Source organism: Leucoraja erinacea, chromosome 4 (assembly GCF_028641065.1).
Source record: "Leucoraja erinacea ecotype New England chromosome 4, Leri_hhj_1, whole genome shotgun sequence".
NCBI classification, from domain to species: domain Eukaryota; kingdom Metazoa; phylum Chordata; class Chondrichthyes; order Rajiformes; family Rajidae; genus Leucoraja; species Leucoraja erinaceus.
In genome coordinates, this window is record NC_073380.1 from 8461632 (window position 1) to 8485462 (window position 23831).

Consider the following 23831-nt stretch of genomic DNA (forward strand, 5'->3'; position numbering starts at 1 on the left):
ATAGATTGTGTATGTTAGTCAGCATGTATGACTTGGGCCAATGGACCTGTTTCCGTGGTATATGACTAGATCTAAAATAATGTGAGGAATGGATAGGGGAGACATGTGGAACCTTTTTCCAAGGATGGAAATATCAAATCCTGAAAGGCACAGCTTTAAAGAGAAAGGGGCAAAGTTTAAAGGACATGTGCGAGGCAAGTTTTTTACACAGGGTGGTAAGCTCCTAATGCACTGACACGGGTGCTGGTGGATATCATAGTGGCATTTAAGAGACTTTTTGATGGGGACATGGATATTCAGGGAATGGAGGAATATGGATTATTTGCAGGCAGATAAGAGTCAATAGACAATTGGTGCAGGAGCAGGCCATTCGGCCCTTCGAGCCAGCACCGCCATTCAATGTGATCATGGCTGATCATCCCCAATCAGTACCCCGTTCCTGCCTTCTCCTAGTTCCTTCTTGAAAGTATCCAGAGAACTGGCCACTACTGCCCTCTGAGGCAGATAATTCCACAGACTCACAACTCTCTGTGAGAAAAAGTGTTTCCACGTCTCCGTTCTAAATGGCTTATACCTTATTCTTAAACTGTGGCCCCTGGTTCTGGACTCCCCCAACATTGGGGACATGTTTCCTGCCTCTAGCATGTCCAACCCTTAATAATCTTATGTTTCAATAAGATCTCCTCTCATCCTAAACTCCAGAGCATACAAGCCCAGCCACTCCATTCTCTCAGCATACGACAGTCCCGCCATCCTTGGAATTATCCCTGTAAACCTAGGCTGCACTCCCTCAATAGCAAGAATGTCCTTCCTCAAATTAGGGGACAAAAACAGCACACAATACTCCAGATGTGGTCTCACTGGGGCCCTATACAACTACAGAAGGACCTCTTTGCTCCTATACTCAACTCCTCTTGTTATAAAGGCCATTCGCTTTCTTCACTGCCTGCTGGACCTGCATGCTTACTTTCAATGACTGATGAACAAGGACCCCCAGATCCCATTGTACTTCCCCTTTTCACAACTTGACACCATTTAGATAATAATTTGCCTTCCTGTTTTTGCTACCAAAGTGTCCACATTAAACTGCAACTCTGCCATGCATCTGCCCACTCACCCAACCTGTCCAAGTCACCCTGCATTCTCATAGCATCCTCCTCACAGTTCAAACTGCCACCCAGCTTTGTGTCATCTGCAAATTTGATAATGTTACTTTGAATCCTTTCATCTAAATGTTGAGGTTGGGGTAGGTCCCATCATGGGCCTAGATGGTCGGAACCATTTGGATCCAGAGGTCGGGTTGGGAGGTCAGCTGCTCCTGGTGGATGGCAAATCACCAAACCTGAAAGCAGATTTAAGAGAATGTTGTTAGTAATTCCACTGGTTTGGGAATTGAGATTTAAAGGGGTGGGATGGTTGTTATAGATGTTAGTTTTAGTTTAGTACGGTTTAGACGTATAGCGCAGAAACGGGCCCTTCGGCCCGCCGAGTTCGTGCCAGCCAGCGATCCCCGCATATTAATACTATCCTGCACACACTAGGAACAATTTACATTTATACCAAGCCAATTGCCTATATACCTGCACTTCTTTGGAGTGTAGGAGGAAACCGAAGATCTCAGAAAACATATGCAGGTCATGGGGAGAACGTACCAACTCTGTACAGACAGCACCTGCAGTCAGGATCGAACCCGGGTCTCTGGCGCTGCAAGGTATCAATTCCAATAGATTTTCCGATTGCAGCATGTGAAGAGTCATCATGCTTCGATATCTTCTTGTATTTTGCTATTTTACTATGTCTATTCCATTATTTATACAACCCAAAACACTCCATATCAAATTATTTTAGTCAAGAGTCAAGAGTCAATTTAATTGTCATTTGGACCCCTAGAGGTCCAAACGAAATGCCGTTTCTGCAGCCATACATTACACACAAATAGACCCCAGACACAACATAATTACATTTTACATAAACATCCATCACATAGCTGTGATGGAAGGCCAAAAAAACTTATCTCTCCACTGCACTCTCCCCCCCCCCCGATGTCAGAGTCAAAGTCAAAGCCCCCGGCTGGCGATGGCGATTGTCCCGCGGCCATTGAAGCCACGCCGGGTGGTGCGAGGTCGCACACCGGGTCTTGGTGTTGGAGCCCCCGGTGTGCGCTCGCAAAGTCCCGCGGCCATTCCAGCCGCGCGGGGCGGTGTAGTGAGGCCCCGCTCCAGGAGCTCTTCAACCCCACAACTCGGGCGGGAGAATTCGCCGTTGCAGGAGCCCCGAAAAGCGGTCTCCCTCCAGGGAGCCGCGGGCTCCCGGCGCCGCCGTCCGCAGACCCGCAGCAGCAGCCTCCGACTCAGCAGCGGCATCGGCAGCAGCAGCAGCGCTCCTCCACCGCTCCGGTCTCGGCCAGCCCCGCGACGGCGACGGTGAGTAGCACCAGAGTCCCCGGCTTCTTCCTGTTGGAGGCCGCTCCTCGTTGCGGCCCCAACGACACCGGAAACCCGACGAGAAAAAGGTCGGGTCTCCAGTCCAGGGAGAGATTTAAAAAGTTTCCCCCCCCCTCCCTCCCACCCCACCCCCCCACACACACACCCCAACAAAAAATAACAAAAACTACATTAAAACACAGACAGAAAATAATAAAAACGCGGACAGAGTGCAGAGGCCGCTGCTGGCCAGAGCCGCGCCGCCCTACCGGTGCGGCTCTGGCCAGCAGCGGCCTCTGCAGTCTGTCCGCGTTTTTATTATTTTGTTTTGTAATTTCAAGTATAGCAATTTTATGAAATATTTAGTATATTGTTTTGTAATTTCAAGTATAGCAATTTTATGAAAAGAATCCTTGAAATAAAGTGTTCATTGGTTGCTTTAATATTTAATATTTTCTTTGTTTTATAGCATTTGGAATTACTTCTTCAATCTGAAAATGATGAGACTATTCCAAGCAAACTTTTGTTAACAGTGTTCAAGTCGCTTGTTGTTTGCCAGACTGGAAAAGAGACACAGATTACCTCTGCTGTTAATGCCAAGGACACTCAACTGAAGAACTTTAAAAATTTTAGAAAGGTTAATATTTATTTTATATGCTCTATTTTCATAGTAGAAGGTAAATAGGTTTTGGAATTGCAGTTTCCTAAATAATTAGTACGCGTTAAAAATGCAAATCCATTTAAAATGCCACTCTATCCCATTAGAAAAATATCAACGTTAAAAACACACAATGTTATCACTGTGGTGGAAGGCACAAAATTTGGCCAGTCCACCTCCATTTCCCCCGTGGTCGGGACCTCAACCCTCCGCAGCATTCGCTGCGGGCGTCCAGATGTGCAGACAGGTAAAAGTCCAGGTAAGTCCAGAGTCGGTTCTTCCCACCGGAGACCGTGGCTTTAGGTTGGTGTAGGCTGGCGGTCGAAGATTTAAAGTCCCCGCCGCGCCGCAGCCAGAAGCACCGCAGGGCCGGCGGTCGGAGCTCCCCTCCATGGGTGATGGTAAGTCCACGCCAGGCCCGCAGTAGAAGTAGGCCGCGGGCCGGCAGTGGTGGCTTCTTCTCCCGGGTCCCTAACGAGGGATCCCAGGCTGCGAACGCCACGCCACGCCAGCTGGAGCTCTGCAGACCGCGGCTTCAGGCTGCCACGGGCCATCGAAACGGAGCGCTCCCCTCTTGCGAGCCCCAGCGATGGCTCGCCCGCTGCACGCCGAGAGTCCGCGCAGCGCCCGCCGCTAAAGCCCCGAGCGCGTCTCCGGGAAAGGGCGCCCAATCCTCGGTTAGGCCACGGGGGAGGCGACCTGGAAAAAGTCGCCTCTCCGTGGAGGAGGCGACCCAAAACGGTTTCCCCCCCCTTTACCCCCCCCCCCCCCCCCCCCCCCCCACACAAGACACACAAAGAAACATTAAAAACATACATTAAAACATACTAAAAAAACAAAAAAAGTTGAAAAGACCAACACGCTGCTGACAGGGCTGCCGGCTTGCAGCGCCCCCCCCGACCTCTCACGTCCCAAAGACTCGTGGGTTTGTAGGTTAATTGGCCTCTGTACATTGCCCTTAGTTTGTAGGGGGTGGATGCAAAAATGGCAATGTTTCTTGAACCTTCCTGTTTTTTAAATAATGTCTTGGATTAGCATAGTAAATTCCCTTTACACCCATAACCCATCACAGAAATTGTTAATTCAATATTAAGTACTTTTCCAAAGATGAAATTGCTGATAAGTACTAATGAAGCTCAGGTCCTAAATTAAAATAATTTACTTTCTAGTCTCTCACTTCCCTATTTATCTTTTATTTATTAACTATAGCTCTGCCTTCAGTACCATAATCCATCCATATTCAGATGCAAACTCTGGGGACCTTGGAATCAGTTCCCCCCCCCCCCCCCCCCTCTGCTCTGGATTCTCCACTTTCTGACCCACAGAGCTCAAGACCTCACGGACATGAACAAGTAATGTACACCTCCTTCACAATAACTCTCAACACCTGTGTCATGCAAGGATGCGTTCTATATCCTATATTATGCTCACACTCACCACTGTACGGCCAAATTCGGCTCTAATTGTGGTGGACCGAATCACAAATAATGACGTGATGAAGTACAGGATAACTTAGTAAAATGTTGTCAATAACATCTCACTAAATGTCAGCAATATGAAGGAGCTAGTTATTGATTTCAGGAAGCATGGTGGAGTACATGCCTCTGTCAACATTAATGCCGAGGACGTGGAAATGGTCCAGAGCTTCAGCTTCCTTGGCATTAATATTACAGTTATCCATTAATCCATTAGTATTAATTCATAGCATGTAAAACAAAGCTTTTCACTGTACCTCTGTACATGTGACAATAATAAATATAAACCTAAGATTTTTAGGGGTTTAAAGTCTTTTTTACAGATTTAAAACTTTTTATATTAAAAGGCTATGCTTTTCCTCTTTTTTTTTTATTCCCACCTTTTGTTTCTTCTATTTCTCTTACTGCACTGTCTTGTTCATTATTATTTTGTTTCTTTTGCCATTATTAACTCTCGTTAGTTAAAAATGTAAACCTTTGATTCTGTCTATCTGTGAAGAACCAATTGCTTCTTTGTAACAGCAATAACAAATGATGATGCTTGCTTTTCTAACTGGTTAATGGGGCATGTCCCACAAGATAATCCAACAATTCTGTCTTCAGCCAAAACAAAATAGTCTTCAGTTTAAATGCAGCTGGTGGTGTGAAACGTATTTAAGCTGTGCAGGTGAATCAGCGAGGAAATGTCATTAAGCCTGACGAAAGCTTCTGACCTGAAACGTCGTCTGTCCATTCCCCTCTGTAGCTGCTGCTTGGCTTGTTGAGTTCCTCCATTACTTTGATTTTTATTTTTTGCGTAGGATTCCAGCACCTGCTGCATTAGGTCTCCTGTTTTCATTCAATGTTGTTTAATTGATTGTGAACCTTTTTAGTTTTGTTTGAACAATTAAATATTAATTAAAGTGCTGTTTCGATAGTATTTTTTTAAAACCTATTTATGTTAACACCTAGATGTTGTATCCTGGAGCAAAGGCACTTCCTAAAATTATTGGGGGCACGGATCTGAAGGCTTATCAAACTAAAACAAGCTCAGAAATGGAGGAGTGGTTAAGACAAGAAGTGGAGGTATGATTTCTATTAACATGCTTCTGTCATTATATGCATACAATTCTGTTTTTAATTTAAATGTATGGAAGTCCTGAGCACCTATATCATAAGAACAGAAAACTATGGACGGAGAATTAAGTTGTTACACAAAATATCAAACTCTGAAGTAACATATTCAAAACTTTCTTTCATTCAGGATCAGAGCCAGAAAGCTAAGGAAGAGAATCTTGCTGATGATTTGTTCAGGTAGGGGATTAACCTTTATTTTTGAACCACAGATCTAATAAAAATGCATATGGTCAAAATGTTTGCATCATTGGCAGAATTTTTCTATGATGTTTGAGCTACCATTCTGTAAATTAAAAGGGAAAGTTGAACTACAATGGGCACATTAAAATAGCAGGTTGCTGGTGCTGGAAATCTGAAAGAAGAGCTGAAAATACTGGAAGTACTCAGTCAGGTGGTGTTTATGGAAGGAGAAACAGCTAATGTTTCACCAAGAAAGACACAGAGGATTCCAGGAATGATTGGGTTAACATATGATGAGTGTTTGAAACATAGAAACATAGAAAATAGGTGCAGGAGTAGGCCATTCGGCCCTTCGAGTCTGCACCGCCATTCAATATAATCATGGCTGATCATCCAACTCAGTATCCTGTACCTGCCTTCTCTCCATACCCCCTGATCCCATTAGCCACAAGGGCCACATCTAACTCCCTCTTAAATATAACCAATGAACTGGCCTCAATTACCTTCTGTGGCAGAGAATTCCACAGATTCACCACTCTCTGTGTGAAAAATGTTTTTTTCATCTCGGTCGTAAAGACTTCCCCCTTATCCTTAAACTGTGACCCCTAGTTCTGGACTTCCCCAACATCGGGAACAATCTTCCTGCATCTAGCCTGTCCAATCCCTTAAGAATTTTGGTAAGTTTCTATAAGATCCCCTCTCAATCTTCTAAATTCTAGCGAGTACAAACCGAGTCTATCCGGTCTTTCTTCATATGAAAGTCCTGACATCCCAGGAATCAGTCTGGTGAACCTTCTCTGTGCTCCCTCTATGGCAAGAATGTCCTTCCTCTGATTAGGAGACCAAAACTGTACGCAATACTCCAGGTGTGGTCTCACCAAGACCCTGTACAACTGCAGTAGAACCTCCCTGCTTCTATACTCAAATCCTTTCGCTATGAATGCTAACATACCATTCCCTTTCTTCACTGCCTGCTGCACCTGCATGCCTACTTTCCATGACTGGTGGACCATGACACCAAGGTCTCGTTGCATCTCCCCTTTTCCTAATCGGCCACCATTCAGATAATAGTCTACTTTCCTGTTTTTGCCACCAAAGTGGATAACCACACATTTATCCACATTATACTGCATCTGCCATGCATTTGCCCACTCACCCAGCCTATTGAAGTCACATTGCAGCCTCCTAGCATCCTCCTCACAGCTAACACTGCCCCCCAGCTTCGTGTCATCCGCAATCTTGGAGATGTTGCATTCAATTCCCTCGTCCAAATCATTAATCTATATATTACTAAATCTCTGATCTTGACCGCTTTTGGCCGACTGTGCTGCGATTTCCGAGAGAACGCCGTCACCTACGGCCGTCATTTTTGGCCACCTCACTCAGAGCCCCCCTCCGCCGTATGCGTGCGGAGGATTTTTTTCCGTCAATGATAAATGAGAGGGATATTAATGTTTTTACAAAATTCCTCATTCTCTCTGCTGCCCCCGCTGGTGGCAGGGGGACGGGCTATAAAACCAGGAAGTGTCTTGCCTCACTCAGTCTCTGCCAGACCAGGAAGCGAGAAGGTCACGGCTCTCTGAGCTGCGAATAACACTGAACGCACGTCCCCTCGGCAAGGGTGAGTCCCCTCGATGCGGCTGTAAAGTGGCTGCAGTCCTTTTTAACAAGTTTGTGTTCACAAAATGAATTTTGGTTGTCGGGTGTCTGCAGCCCAATTGTTTGCCTTGCCTTTTTTAACAAGTTTGTGTTCACAAAATGAATTTTGGTTGGCGGGTGGCTGCAGCCCAATTGTTTGCCTTGGCTGGGCTTTTAAAATCGTTGCAACAGTTGGATTCCTGCCCAAGCATCCATACGGCCCACAATGTCTATACTAGCCCTCTGGAAACCAGTACCTTCAGCCCGCAACACCCATACTAGCGCAACAGACAGCCCCCCCCCCCACTGGCGAGCAGTATTGGAATTGGTGGAGAGGTGGAATATTGCGTTGGTGACCAGCCCTCCTGTGTGATGCTGGGACCCAATGGGTCCCACTTAGTCTAGTATATATTATAAATAGCTGGAGTCCCAGCACTGAGTCTTGTGGTACCCCACTAGTCACTGTCTGCCATTCCCACTACCGATGTTAGACTAACTGGTCTGTAATTCCCCGTTTTCTCTCCCTCCTTTTTTTAAAAAGTGGGGTTACATTAGCTACCCTCTAATCCTCAGGAACTACTCCAGAATCTAAAGAGTTTTGAAAAGACACTGGGCTTGTACCCCCACGACACGTATGGTCGTGAGTAGTTGCTAATGAATCGTACCTTTTTCTGGTCGCCGCTCGATTTTCAATCTTGAAAATTTTCGTAGACCTGCTGCGGCTATGACGGGTGTCGGCAAGTTGCCGAAAAAATCGCATAAGTGGGACAGGCCCTTAACTCTGTTTAGTAACCTGTTTCTGGAATAGGTTCAGAAGATAAATGCTTCAGTTTAGTTTATTTAGTTTATAGTCACGTGTACTGAGGTACAGTGAAAAGCTTTTGTTGCGTTCTATCCAGTCAGCAGAAAGACAATACACGATTGCAATCGAGCCATTTACAGTGTATAGATACATGATAAGGAAATCACGTTTAATGCAAGGTAAAGCCAGCAAAGTCCGATCAAGGATAGTCCGAACGTCACCAATGAGGTAGGTAGTAGTTCCGCACTGCTCTCTGGTTGTGATAGGATGATTCAGCTACCTGATAACAGATGGGTAGAAACTGTGCCTGAATCTGGTGGTGTGCGTTTTCACACTTCAATACCTTTTGCCTGATGGTAGAAGAGGGTGGCCAGGTTGCAACTCGTCCTTGATTATGCTGCTGGCCTTGCGGAGGCAGCGGGAAGAATACTTACTGTATTGATTATTGAGGAAGGAGAGCAGTGACTATGTTAGTAGAACTATGGAACACAGAACTGGCCGCTGCTACATTTTTTTCCCATGTACTTGCAGCTCTGCCAAGAAGTATTGACATAGATTGCACAAATGAATGCAATCTTTGCACATTGCAAGGCAATGAGCAAATGTTGCCTAAAAACTATGTTTGCCTACAAACACAGATGTAGCAAAATGGTGATGTAATTCACATCAGATATGAGGATATTTTCCTGTCTAAGCAAAAAATTGGTTGCTGAGAGATAACATTATACCGATAAAAGCTGTTTGCCAAATTCTGAGGCTCAAATTATTCATGCATGTATCCAATTATCACATGATACTAATGAAGAGAAATAGCCAATTTTGCTTTCTATTCAAACCTCACTTGAATTGGTGCTCTATAGAGATATACTGCCCACCCCTCCCCCGAGGATGAGAAAAATAAATTATTGAGATTTTCCATTATAATCCCACAGCCCACAAAGTTTGTGCTAAACATGATGCCAAGACTAACTCTTACCTGCCTGCACATAATCCATATCCCTCCATTCCCTGCATGTCCACCTGATCATACAAAAGTCTCTTAAATGCCACTGTTGTACCTCCCACCAACCACCCCCGGCAACACATTCCAGGCACTCGGCACCCTCTGTTTAACCAAAAACCTTCCACCGTACATTTCCTTTAAACTTTGTTCCTCTCACCTTAAAGTTATATCCTCTAGAAACATAGAAAATAGTTGCAGGAGGAGGCCATTCGGCCCTTCGAGCCAGCACGCCATTCATTGTGATCATGGCTCATCGTCCCCTATCAATAACCCGTGCCTGCCTTCTCCCCATATCCCTTGACTCTGAGCTCTATCTAACTCTCTCTTAAATCCGTCCAGTGACTTGGCCTCCACTGCCCTCTGTGGCAGGGAATTCCATAAATTCACTACTCTCTAGGAGAAAAAGTTTTTTCTCATCTCAGTCTGAAATGACTTCCCCTTTATTCTAAGACTGTGGCCCCTGGTTCTGGACTCGCCCAACTTTGGGAACATTTTTCCTGCATCTAGTTTGTCCAGTCCTTTTATAATTTTATATGTTTCTATAAGATCCCCCTCATCCTTCTAAAGTCCAGCGAATACAAGCCTAGTCTTTTCAATCTTTCCTCATATGACAGTCCCGCCATCCCAGGGATCAATCTCGTGAACCTACGCTGCACTGCCTCAATCACAAGGATGTCCTTCCTCAAATTAGGAGACCAAAACTGTACACAATACTCCAGATGTGGTCTCACCAGAGCCCTATACAACTGGAGAAGAACTTCTTTATTCCTATACTGAAATCCTCTTGTTATGGCGGCCAACATTCCATTAGCTTTCTTCACTGCCTGCTGTACCTGTAAGCCAACTTTCAGTGACCGGTGTACAAGGACACCCAGGTCTCGCTGCACCTCCCCCTTACCTAAACTAACCCCATTGAGATAATAATCTGCCCCCTTGTTTTTGCCGCCAAAGTGGATAACCTCGCATTTATCTATATTATACTGCATCTGCCACGCATCTGCCCACTTACTCAACCTGTCCAAGTCACCCTGCAACCTCCTAACATCCTCTTCACTGTTCACACTGCCACCCAGTTTTGTGTCATCCGCAAACTTGCTAGTGTTGCTCCTAATTCCCTCTTCCAAATCATTAATATATATGGTAAACAGTTGTGGCCCCAACACCGAGCCTTGCGGCACTCCATTCGCCACTGCCTGCCATCCTGAAAAGGACCCGTTCACTCCTACTTTTTGCTTCCGGTCTGCCAACCAATTTTCTATCCATGTCAACACCCTACCCACAATACCATGTGCTCTAATTTTAGTCACCAGCCTTCCGTGCGGGACCTTATCAAAGGCTTTCTGAAAGTCTAGATACACTACATCCACTGGCACCCCTTTATCCATTTTACTTGTCACATCCTCAAAAAATTCCAGAAGATTAGTCAAGCATGATTTCCTTATCATAAATCCATGTTGACTTGGACTAATCCTTTTACTGCTATCCAAATGCCCCATTATTACATCTTTAATAATTGACTCCAGCTTCTTTCCCACCACCAAAGTCAGGCTAACTGGTCTGTAATTCCCCGTTTTCTCTCTCGCTCCTTTCTTGAAAAGTGGGATAACGTTAGCTATCCTCCAATCCACAGGAACTGATCCTGAATCTATTGAACATTGGAAAATGATCCCCAATGCGTCCATTATTTCTTGAGCCACCTCCCTGAGGACCCTGGGATGCAGACCATCAGGCCCAGGGGATTTATCATCCTTCAGTGCCATTAGCCTACCCAATACTATTTCTCACCTAATGAAAATTTCTTTCAGTTCCTCTACCCCCTTAGGTCCTCTGTCATCCAGTACATCTGGGAGATTTTGTGTCTTCCTTAGTGAAGACAGATCCGAAGTACCTATTCAACTCTTCTGCCATTTCTTTGTTGCCCATAATAATTTCACCCGTGTCTGCCTTCAAGGGACCAACATTTGACTTTGCTACTCTTTTTCCCTTAACATATCTAAAGAAGTTTTTACTGTCCTTCTTTATATTCCTGGCCAGCTTCCCTTCATACTTCATCTTTTCAGCCCATATTGCCCATTTTGTTTCCTTCTGTTCTATGAAAGTTTCCCAACCCTCTGGCTTACGGCTACTCTTTGCTGTGTTATACATCTTTTCTTTTAGTTTTATACTATCCCTAACGTCTCTTGTCAGCCACAGTTGCCTCCTACTCCCCTTAGAATCTTTCTTCCTTTTTGGAATGAAATGATCCTGCGTCTTCCGGATTATGCCCAGAAATTCCTGCCATTGCTGTTCCACCGTCATTCCTGCTAGGATCCCTTTCCAGTCTACCTTGGCCAACTCCCCTCTCATGCCTTCATAGTCCCCTGTGTTCAACTGCATCACTGACACTTCCGATTTAACCTTCTCCTTCTCAAATTGCAGATTAAAACTAATCATATTATGATCACTACCTCCAAGCGGTTCCTTTACCTTGAGTTCTCTTATATCTGGTTCATTGGACAACACTAAATCCGGAATTGCCTTTTCTCTGGTCGGCTGCATTACAAGCTGCTCTAAGAATCTATCTCCGAGGCATTCTACAAACTCTCTTTCTTTGGGTCCTGAACCAACCTGCTTTTCCCAGTCTACCTGCATATTGAAATCCCCCATCACCATAGTGGCATTACCTTTGTTACATGCCAGTTTTAACTCCTGCTGCAACTTACACCCTACATCCGTGCTACTATTTGGGGGTCTGTAAATAACACCAATTAATGTCTTCTTGCCTTTGCAATTCCTCAACTCAATCCACAGTGACTACCTTGTCAATCCCTATGTCTTCCCTCGCACGGGACTGAATTCCATCCCTCACCAGCAGAGCTACCCCCCCTCCTCTGCCCACCTGCCAATCCTTTCTAGAGGATGTATAACCCTGAATATAAATTTCCCAGGCCCGATCCTCCTGCAGCCACGTCTCAGTAATCCCCACAATGTCATATCTACCAACCTCTAACTGAGCCTCAAGCTCATCTACTTTACTTCTTATACTTTGCGCATTCATATACATTACTTTTAATTCCCTACGCATATCACCTTTCACCTCTAGTATTGAGTATTTCCATCCCGGAAAAAAGGTACCAACTGTCTACCCTATTTCTCCATCTCATATTTATCGAGTCTCCAATGTTAGAATTGGGGGTTGGAGGAGGGTTGATGGGAAAATTGGAAGAATAAAATGGACCAGGGCAGGATTAGTGTCAACATGCGTGCTTAGTGGTTGTAATAGACTCTGGGCTGAAGGCCCTGTTTCTGTGCTGTATCTCTCTGAAACTGAAAATTCTTCCCACCCTTCTGCCTCCCTATTCTCAAATGATGTATTCTCAATATTCTCCGGTAGGCGGCGCGGCTCTGGCCAGCAGCGGCCTCTGCAGTCTGTCCGCGTTTTTATTATTTTCTGTCTGTGTTTTAATGTAGTTTTTGTTATTTTTTTGTTGGGGTGTGTGTGTGTGGGGAGGTGGGGGTGGGAGGGAGGGGGGGGGGAAACTTTTTAAATCTCTCCCTGCACTGGAGACCCGACCTTTTCTCGTCGGGTTTCCGTTGTCGTTGGGGCCGCAACGAGGAGCGGCCTCCAACAGGAAGAAGCCGGGGACTCTGGTGCTACTCACCGTCGCCGTCGCGGGGCTGGCCGAGTCCGGAGCGGGTGGAGCGGTGGAGGAGCGCTGCTGCTGCTGCTGCCGATGCCGCTGCTGAGTCGGAGGCTGCTGCTGCGGGTCTGCGGACGACGGCACCGGGGAGCCCGCGGCTCCCTGGAGGGAGACCGCTTTTCGGGGCTCCTGCAACGGCGAATTCTCCCGCCCGAGTTGCGGGGTTGAAGAGCTCCTGGAGCGGGGCCTCACTACACCGCCCCGCGCGGCTGGAATGGCCGCGGGACACTGCGAGCGCACACACGGGGGCTCTAACACCAAGACCCGGTATGCGACCTCGCACCACCCGGCGTGGCTTCAATGGCCGCGGGACAATCGCCATCGCCAGCTGGGGGCTTTGACTTTGACTCTGACATCGGGGGGGGGGGGAGAGTGCAGTGGAGAGATAAGTTTTTTTGGCCTTCCATCACAGCTATGTGATGGATGTTTATGTAAAATGTAATTATGTTGTGTCTGGGGTCTATTTGTGTGTAATGTATGGCTGCAGAAACGGCATTTCGTTTGGACCTCCAGGGGTCCAAATGACAATTAAATTGACTCTTGACTCTCTCTTGACTCTTGACTCTTGACTCTCTTGATGTACTCAAATACCCCAACATTCCCCTGCCACCATCTGCCGACATCCCTCCTCTTGTCTAATCCTCCCTCCAGCTACACCTTTCACCCAGCCCAGTTCCTTGGGTTTCAATCACTCTGTGGTAGGTCACATACTCTCTGAAAATCTTGCTCCCTTCCCATATTAGCTCAGTTTCTTTTTCGCTTGCACTGACCTCAATGTGTATCCCTTACTTAGTTCCCATTATTATTGCAATATTTTGTTGATATACTTGTGATAGTTGCTTTTCATTTCTTTGAATGTGGCTTCTTAAAATTGTCTTGTCGACTTGTTTGCACGCAGTTTTTTTTTTAGACTGTCAAGATTAAACAGAGCGTGTTTATTTTGTGATTTACGTAGGGGAGCAAGAAGAAATAGATAATAAACAGAGAATAAGAGGGGGTGGGTTTTTTTAAATGGGTATATTTTAATGCTAGAAGCATTGTAAGAAAGGTGGATGAGCTTAGAGCCTGGATTGACACCTGGAAGTATGATGTTGTGGCGATTAGTGAAACATGGTTGCAGGAGGGCTGTGATTGGAAACTAAATATTCTAGGATTTCGTTGCTTCAGGTGCGATAGAATTGGAGGGGCAAGAGGTGGAGATGTTGCATTGCTTGTCAGGGAAGATATTACAGCACTGCTTTGGCAGGATAGATTAGAGGGCTCATCTAGGGAGGCTATTTGGGTGGAACTGAGAAATGGGAAAGGTGTATCAACACTTATAGGGGTGTATTATAGACCCGCTAATGGGGAGCGAGAATTGGAAGAGCAAATATGTAAGGAGATAGCAGATATTAGTAGTAAGCATAAGGTAGTGATTGTGGGAGATTTCAATTTTCCACACATAGACTGGGAAACACATTCTGTAAAAGGGCTGGATGGTTTGGAGTTTGGAAAATGTGTGCAGGATAGTTCTTTGCAGCAATACCTAGAAGTACCTACTAGAGAAGGGGCAGTGCTGGACCTCCTGTTAGGAAATGAGACAGGTCAGGTGGCGGAGGTATGTGTTGGGGAGCACTTTGGATCCAGTGATCACAATACCATTAGTTTCAATATAATTATGGAGAAGGTCAGAACTGGACCAAGGGTTGAGATTTTTGATTGGAGAAAGGCTAACTTTGAGGAGATGTGAAATGATTTAAAAGGAGTGAATTGGGACATTTTGTTTTATGGGAAGGATGTAGTAGAGAAATGGAGGACATTTATAAGTGAAATTTTAAGTGTACAGAATCTTTATGTCCCTGTTCGGTTGAAAGAAAAGAGTAATAATTGGAAAGAGCCATGGTTTTCAAGGGAAATTGGACACGGTTCAGAAAAAGAGAGAGATCTACAATAATTATAGGCAGTATGGAGTAAATGAAATGCTTGAGTATAAAGAATGTAAAAAGAATCTTAAGAAATAAATTTATTTTCTTCGGTATTCACCAAGGAGAACTATATTGAATTATGTGAGGTAAGGGAAACAAGTAGGGTAGCTATCGAAACTATGAAGATCAAAGAAGAAGATGCACTGACACTTTTGAAAAATATAAAAGTGGATAAGTCTCCAGGTCCTGACAGGGTATTCCCTAGGACATTGAGGGAAGTTAGTTTAGAAATAGCAGGGGCTATGACAGAAATATTTCAAATGTCATTAGAAACGGTAATGGTGCCGGAGGATTGGCGTACTGCGCATGTTGTTCCATTGTTTAAAAAGGGTTCTAAGAGTAAACCTAGCAATTATAGACCTGTTAGTTGGACGTCAGTGGTGGGCAAATTAATGGAAAGGATACTTAGAGATAATATATATATAATCATCTGGATAAACAGGGTCTGATTAAGAACAGTCAACATGGATTTGTGCCTGGAAGGTCATGTTTGACGAGGGTATTGATGAGGGTAAAGCGATGGATGTTGTCTATATGGACTTCAGTAAGGCCTTTGACAAGGTTCCACATGGAAGGTTGGTTAAGAAGGTTCAATTGTTGGGTATTAATAGCAAGATGGATTCAACAGTGGCGGAATGAGAGATACCAGAGAGTAATGGTGGACAACTGTTTGTCAGGTTGGAGGCCGGTGACTAGTGGGGTGCCTCAGGGATCTGTGTTGGGTCCACTGTTGTTTGTCATATACATCAATGATCTGGATGATGGTGTGGTAAATTGGATTAGTAAGTATGCAGATGATACTAAGATAGGTGGTGTTGTGGATAATGACGTAGATTTTCAAAGTCTACAGAGAGATTTAGGCCATTTGGAAGAGTGGGCTGAAAGATGGCAGATGGAGTTTAATGCTGATAAGTGTGAGGTGCTACATCTTGGCAGGACAAATCAAAATAGGAAGTACATGGTAAATGGTAGCGAATTGAGGAATGCAGTTGATCAGTGGGATAGGAATAACTGTGCATAATTCCCTGAAGGTGGAATCTCATGTAGATAGGGTGGTAAAGAAAGCTTTTGGTGTGCTGGCCTTTATAAATCAGAGCATTGAGTACAGAAGTTGGGATGTAATATTAAAATTGTACAAGGCATTGGTGAGGCCAATACTGGAATATGGTGTACAATTCTGATCGCCAAATTATAGGAAAGATGTCAACAAAATAGAGAGAATACAGAGGAAATTTACTAAAATGTTGCCTGGGTTTCAGCACCTTTATTCTTTGGAGCGCAGAAGGTTAAGGGGGGACTTGATAGAGGTCTTTAAAATTATGAGAGGGATAGACAGAGTTGATGTGGATAAGCTTTTTCCATTGAGAGTAGGGAAGATTCAAACAAGAGGACATGATTTGAGAATTAAGGGACAAAAGTTTAGGGGCAACATGAGGGGGATCTTCTTTACTCGGAGAGTGGTAGCTGTGTGGAATGAGCTTCCAGTGAAAGTGGTGAAGGCAGGTTCGTTTTTATCATTTAAAAATAAATTGGATAGGTATATGGACGGGAAAGGAATGGAGGGTTATGCGCTGAGTGCAGGTAGATGGGACTAGGTGAGAGTATGTGTTCGGCACGGACTAGAAGGGCCAAGATGGCCTGTTTCTGTGCTGTAATTGTTATATGGTTATACTCTTCAAGGATGCAGCACTTTTTATTTTCTGTTTTTTGTCAAGACCAGTATAACTGATGAAGATTAAGCTTTTCCTTCAACATTTTTCTGGTGCACATGACTTTGAACAACTTGTGTGTACATGTCAAATAGTTGAAAACCATTTGTGTTTTCCAAGTTCATATTTTGTTGATTGCAGTTTCCCAGTTATCATATCTTTTTACAAAATCATGAAGGAAACCGATGAGGCAAAACATTTTGCCGTTCGTCACACAGGATACCTTTGAGTCGCACCAGAAATTCCTTGTCTTGCCCCTAATACCATCTGTAGAAACAAGGAACTGCAGATGCTGGTTTACCAAGGAAAGACACAAAATGCTGGAGTAACTCAGCGCCCCAGTCTGAAGCAGGGTCCCGATATGAAACGTTACCAAGACATGTACTCCAGTTGTGCTGCCTGACCTTCTGAGTTGCTCCAGCATTTTGTCTTTCCCTGATACCATCAAGCTGTTCGGAGATTAATGAGAAAGACTATACTCTCCACTATATTATCTACAACTTTCTATAAACATATTCTTTTCAAGCATTTTTCCAATGTTGGACAATTATAAAAATTGACATTTAACTGCATGTATTCTGTTTCAATCCAGAATCCCATAGATTAGTTTTAACTGGATACAGTAATGCATCACTGAATTCTGTTAAGCAATCGAGGCTCAGGCCTCACTAATGGATATTCCATTTGACAGCAGTATTTTGCAGTTTTCTCCCTTTTCTCGTGCTGCTTGGCAACACTTGTTTTCTCACCCTCCTGAAGCTTCTTTGAAACCAGCCAATAAAGCCAGTTTGCTTTCAAAGTAAATTCTCTGTTTTTGCAGTAATGCCAATCTTCTGTTTAAATTCAATGAGATATGTTGGATACAAAGGATGTAACGTACTTAAATTATATTCATTTAAATTCAAGTCCAGTTTGTTGGTGTGTTACCAATCTCAACTATCCTTTGAATAATTAGTGAATGTAGAATGAATCATCTATAGGAACAATATTACAGTTTGGTTTAATTTATAGCTAAGAGATACAGCACAGAAACAGGCCCTTCAGCCCACCGAGTCCGCACCGACCAGTGATCCCCACACATTTAACACTATCCTACACACACTAGGAACAATTTTACATAGCTACAAACCTGTACATCTTGGGAGTGTGGGAGGATCAAACCTGTACATCTTGGGAGTGTGGGAGGAAACCGAAGCTTTCGGAGAAACCCACGCAGGTCACGTGGAGAACGTACAAACTCCGTATAGACAGCATCAGTAGTCAGGATCGAACCCGGGTCTCTAGAACTATAATTTATACTCCAAAGTAGTAAATCTCTATCATGTTTAGTAAACTAAACATGATAGAGATTTACCACTTTGGAGTATAAATTATAGTTCCAGTTTAGTTCGGGACAAAAACTCTAGTTAAATGGAGGAGTCATCGAAAATGTTAAATAAAAATGCATACTGTATGCTAGTTATGTCTAGTATCAAGTATTCAGTGTTGTGCACTCACCTTGCAAGGGATTAACTTGATAGAAGGGAAGATATCCCATGTTTAAGAAATTATAGGACTGAAACAAGTCAAACAAGATTCTTAGAGCAGCTTGTAATGGAGCCGACCAGAGAAAAGGCAATTCTGGATTTAGTGTTGTCCAATGAACCAGATATGATAAGAGAACTCGAGGTAAAGGAACCGCTTGGAGGTAGTGATCATAATATGATTAGTTTTAACCTGCAATTTGAGAAGGAGAACGTTAAATCGGAAGTGTCAGTGATGCAGTTGAACACAGGGGACTATGGGCATGAGGGAGGAGCTTGCCAAGGTAGACTGGAAAGGGATCCTAGCAGGAATGACGGTGGAACAGCAATGGCAGGAATTTCTGGGCATAATCCGGAAGACGCAGGATCATTTCATTCGAAAAAGGAAGAAAGATTCTAAGGGGAGTAGGAGGCAACCGTGGCTGACAAGAGAAGTTAGGGATAGAATAAAACTAAAAGAAAAGATGTATAACACAGCAAAGAGTAGCCGGAAGCCAAAGGATTGGGAAACTTTCATAGGACAACAGAAGGAAACAAAACGGGCAATACGGGCTGAAAAGATGAAGTATGAGGGGAAGCTGGCCAGGAATATAAAGAAGGACAGTAAAAGCTTCTTTAGATAAGTTAAGGGAAAAAGAGTATCAAAGTCAAATGTAGGTCCTTTGAAGGCAGACACGGGTGAAATTATTATGGGCAACAAGGAAATGGCAGAAGAGTTGAATAGGTATTTCGGATCTGTCTTCACTAAGGAAGACACAAACAATCTCCCAGATGTACTGGAGGACAGAGGATCTAAAGGGGTAGAGGAACTGAAAGAAAATTAGGCGAAAAATAGTATTGGTTAGGCTAATGGGACTGAAGGATGATATATCCCCTGGACCTGATGGTCTGCATCCCAGGGTCCTCGGGGAGGTGGCTCTAGAAATAGTGGACGCATTGGTGATCATTTTCCAATGTTCAATAGATTCGGGATCAGTTCCTGTGGATTGGAGGATAGCTAATGTTATCCCACTTTTCAAGAAAGGAGCGAGAGAGAAAACGGGGAAACAGACCAGTTAGCCTGACTTCGGTGGTGGGAAAGATGCTGGAGTCAATTTTAAAGAGGTTATAATGGGGCATTTGGATAGCAGTAAAAGGATTAGTCCTAGTCCGCATGGATTTATGAAAGGGAAATCATGCTTGACTAATCTTCTGCAGTTTTTTGAGGATGTAACAAGTAAAATGGATGAAGTGGATGTAGTGTATCTAGACTGTCAAAAAGCCTTTGATAAGGTCCCGCACGGGAGACTGGTGACTAAAATTAGAGCACATGGTATTGGGGGTAGGGTGTTGACATGGATAGAAAATTGGTTGGCAGACCGGAAGCAAAGACTGGGAGTGAACGGGTCCTTTTCAGAATGGCAGGCAGTGGCGAGTGGAGTGCCGCAAGGCTCGGTGTTGGGGCCGCAACTGTTTACCATATATATTAATGATTTGGAAGAGGGAATTAAGAGCAACACTAACAAGTTTGCGGATGACACAAAGCTGGGTGGCAGTGTGAGCTGTGAAGAGGATGTTAGGAGGTTGCAGGGTGACCTGGACAGGTTGAGTGAGTGGGCAGATGCGTGGCAGATGCAGTATAATATAGATAAATGTGAGGTTATCCACTTTGGTGGCAAAAACAAGGGGACAGATTATTATCTCAACGGGGTTAGGTTAGGTATGGGGGAGGTGCAGCGAGACCTGGGCATCCTTGTACACCGGTCACTGAAAGTTGGCTTACAGGTACAGCAGGCAGTGAAGAAAGCTAATGGAATTTTGGCCTTCATAACAAGAGGATTTCAGTATAGGAGTAAAGAGGTTCTTCTGCAGTTGTATAGGGCTCTGGTGAGACCACATCTGGGGTATTGTGTACAGTTTTGTTCTCCTAATTTGAGGAAGGACATCCTTGTGATTGAAGCAGTGCAGCGTAGGTTCACGAGATTGATCCCTGGGATGGCGGGACTGTCATATGAGGAAAGATTGAAAAGACTAGGCTTGTATTCACTGGAGTTTAGAAGGATGAGGGGGATCTTATAGAAGCGTATAAAATTATAAAAGGACTGGACAAGCTAGATGCAGGAAAATATTTCCCAATGGTGGGCGAGTCCAGAACCAGGGGCCACAGTCTTAGAATAAAGGGGAGGTCATTTAAGACTGAGGTGAGAAAAAACGTTTTCACCCAGAGAGTTGCAAAATTATGGAATTCCTGCCACAGAGGGCAGTGGAGGCCAAGTACTGGATGGATTTAAGAGAGAGTTCGATAAAGCTCCTGGGGCTTGTGGAGTCCAGGGATATTGGGATAAGGCAGGCACGGGTTATTGATTGGGGACGATCAGCCATGATCACAATGAATGGCGGTGCTGGCTCGAAGGGCCGAATGGCCTCCTCCTGCACCTAGTTTCTATGTTTCTATGTAACACAAAATGCCCATGTTTTAATATGACTGCATGTGTAAGTTGATAAGCAAAGCTTTGTCTTGGCAGTATAATCATATCAAATAATAGTTGCTTGAAGCTAGAAATGTAACAGTAATGTTCTTGTTAAAGCTGATTAAGGTCAATTTGTTTATGGACTGCTTGTACTTGGGTATGCGTTTATCTCTACGTGCGTAACTTCTGCATATTCAGGGTTTCAGAAGGAGATCATGTGATAGTAGCTGAATTAGGCCAGTCCGCACATCAAGTCAACTCCACCATTCAATCATGGCTGATCTATCTCACCCTTCTAATCCCATCTTCCTGCCTTCTCCCCATGACCCCTGACACCCGTACCCATCAAGAATCTATCTATCTCTGCCTAAAATATATCTACTGACTTGGCGGCCACAGCCTTCTGTGACGAAGAATTCCACAGATTCACCACCCTCTGACTAATGAAATTCCTCCTCATCTCGCTGGAGTTTAGAAGGATGAGGGGGGACCTTATTGAAACTTACTGAATAATGAAAGGCTTTGATCAAGTGGATGTGCAAGGGATGTTTCCATGTGGGAGAGTCTAGGACTGGAGGTCATAGCCTCAGAATTAGAAGACATGCCTTTAGGAAGGAGATGAGGAGTTTCTTTAGTCAGAGGTTAGTAAATGTTTCAAAATGCTTCAAAATAATTTCACACGGTGAATATATTGCACCAGAACACTAAAGGGTTTAAGATAAAGGAGCTTGCTGCAAGTCTTATTCTTATTTTATTTTGTTTTCTCACCTATAAAAATTAACCTATATTGTATTTTTACTTTACTATTTTACTTGATTTTTCAGATATAATCCTAAATCCATCAAAAGAAGATGATGCTATTGGGGAAAATGATCACTGTAGCAACAAGCAAACCTTTTCTTGAGCTTCAGAGAACAGTTGTATGTGGCTGGACATGACACCCAAAAGTCTGAAAGATTTCCTATTGTAATGTTTACAGCTATTTCTAATTGTGTTTGGCTGTGTTCTCATTTTTTTTTTTTGTGTGTGTGTGTTTTTTCTGTTGACCACATCAATGAACTACGTGTGTAGGAAAGAACTGCAGATGCTGGTTTAAATCGAAGGTCGACACAAAATGCAGGAGTAACTCAACGGGACAGGCTGCTTCTCTGGAGAGAAGGTATGGGTGACGTTTCGGTCGAGACCCTTCTTCTGTCTGAGTTACTCCAGCATTTTGTGTCTCCCTTCAATGGGCTATGTGATGGTCTGTGAAGAATCGGAAGCAGAATTGACGGACAAATTAATGTATTCACATGGGAATTGTCATTATGCAATGTAAATATACTAAATATCTGATTCACAATAAGTGTTGATATTGTTTAAAATATGCAAGAACTTAACCTTCTTTACATGCATTAAACTTCCCAAATATATGCCACAAATTGGTGTTTTACTACAACTGTGCTTGAGTCAGATTTGTAAAGATAGAATTATGTGAGTTTTTGTGACCTCCATGCTTCTGAACTAAAGTGCATTAATAACCTGGGTAGGGCGGCATAGTGGCACCGCTTTAGATTTGCTGCTTTACACCTCCAGAGATCCAGCTTCGATCCTGACTGCGTGTGCTGTCTGTACAGATGTTGTATGTTCACCCCATGACCTGCGTGGGTTTTTCCCCCGGGAGCTCCGGTTTCCTCCAACATTCCAAAGACTTAGAGGTTTGTAGGTTAATTGACTTGGTAAAAATTGTAAATTGTCTCGAGTAGGATAGTGCAAGTGTACGAGGATCGCTGGTCGGTGTGGACTTAGCGGGCCGAAGGACTTGTTTCCACGCTCTATCTCTAAACTAAACCTAAATTATCTGCATGAAGGAAATCTGACCTGTTTCACTTGCATGTTAGTTTATGTTTGATCCAAAATTGCTTTTGTACAATTATTTTGCTTTTATTACAATACATTTTACCATCCAATTGAAGATTCTGCAATCAAAGATATAACTTGGATGTGTCAAGCAACCTATCATGTTGAGACATGTTAAATTAATGTTTCTCTTACCTTTCAAATGCTATGGCAATTCTGCATTATTAGAGTAAATATTTGTGCAATTTGCTGTAAAATCATAAAACATTTCTATGAACGAGTTGTCTATGACATTTATCTACCTTTTTTACATAATTATTTCACATATTGACATGGGAAATTTACACAAAGCTTAACAGATTTTACAGTTACCAAGTGGTAATCAAAATCAACACACAGGGTTTAAGAGAATTGTAAATTGAAAATAGCCAAGGTGTTGCTGCAACTAACAAAAGAGAAAGGATATTCTGAGATCATCAAATTATTCCAAATTATTTTGAAAATCCAAGTGTTTTTTATTTTATGAACTGTTTTGGGTGACACAGCAATGCAGCTGGTAGAGCTGCTGCCTCACAGCACGAGTGACCTGGGTTCGATCCTGACCTTGGGTGCTGCCTGTGTGGAGTTTTCATGTTCTTCCTGTGACCGTGTAAGTTTCCTGCCACATTCCAAAGACAAGCAAATTTGCAAGTTAATTGGCTTCTGTAAATTTCCCAGGGTGTGTACAGAGCAGATTTGAAAGTGGGATAACAGAACTGCTGTGATCATCTGCGTGGACTCAGTAGGGTGAAGGGCCTGTTTCCATGCTGTATCTTTAAACTTAAATTAAATAAACTTTGAAGTTTCTTTGCAATGATAAAAAAAAAAATGAAGAGACAATTGGCATGTTTGATAGGTGACCAAAGTTAGTTGCCAAAATCATTCCTGAAATATATTTTGAAGAAGATTTACCAAAGGGAAGAAACAATGATACAATTTATTTGTTGTCATTTGAACCTCATTGAGGTTCAAACAAAACCAGATGATATTTAGTTATACCATGATATTTATTTTCTCTCTGGATTCTTTAAGGCATTGAGCAGGGAACATGTAAGCATGGAGCTGCTTCAGTAAATTTGTATTTACTATTATCTCCCAAGAGAGTTGTGGAGGGAAGAGGCGGGGTTAATGTCAATACCTTTTTTAAAATCAATTTTGCTGTTTGAGCACTTGACTAATGTAGGTTAGGAATTACAAGTTTGGGGCTGTCCATTCAAAATTCAACGTGGTTGATCTTTAAGGACGCATTCTGTAACTTCTAAGTATTCTTATTTATACCTGGTCAGATATTATTAGGCTCGGCTTTTGCTCAGATTAAATGCTGCCACAGTT

At 43.5% G+C, this 23831-nt stretch overlaps 1 protein-coding gene across 3 annotated transcripts in view; it reads left to right on the forward strand.

The window, feature by feature from the left end:
- nbn (nibrin) overlaps positions 1-22737 on the forward strand; it is a 63381-nt gene extending 40644 nt beyond the window's left edge. For all 3 annotated transcript variants that reach the window (XM_055633632.1, XM_055633631.1, XM_055633633.1), the window contains 4 exons: positions 2893-3060; positions 5508-5621; positions 5800-5849; positions 21446-22737. In XM_055633632.1, the coding sequence (XP_055489607.1) occupies positions 2893-3060; positions 5508-5621; positions 5800-5849; positions 21446-21476 (363 nt within the window). In that variant the 3' untranslated portion in view covers positions 21477-22737. The remainder of the gene's footprint in view (positions 1-2892; positions 3061-5507; positions 5622-5799; positions 5850-21445) is intronic.
- The last annotated feature ends 1094 nt before the right edge of the window (positions 22738-23831 follow it).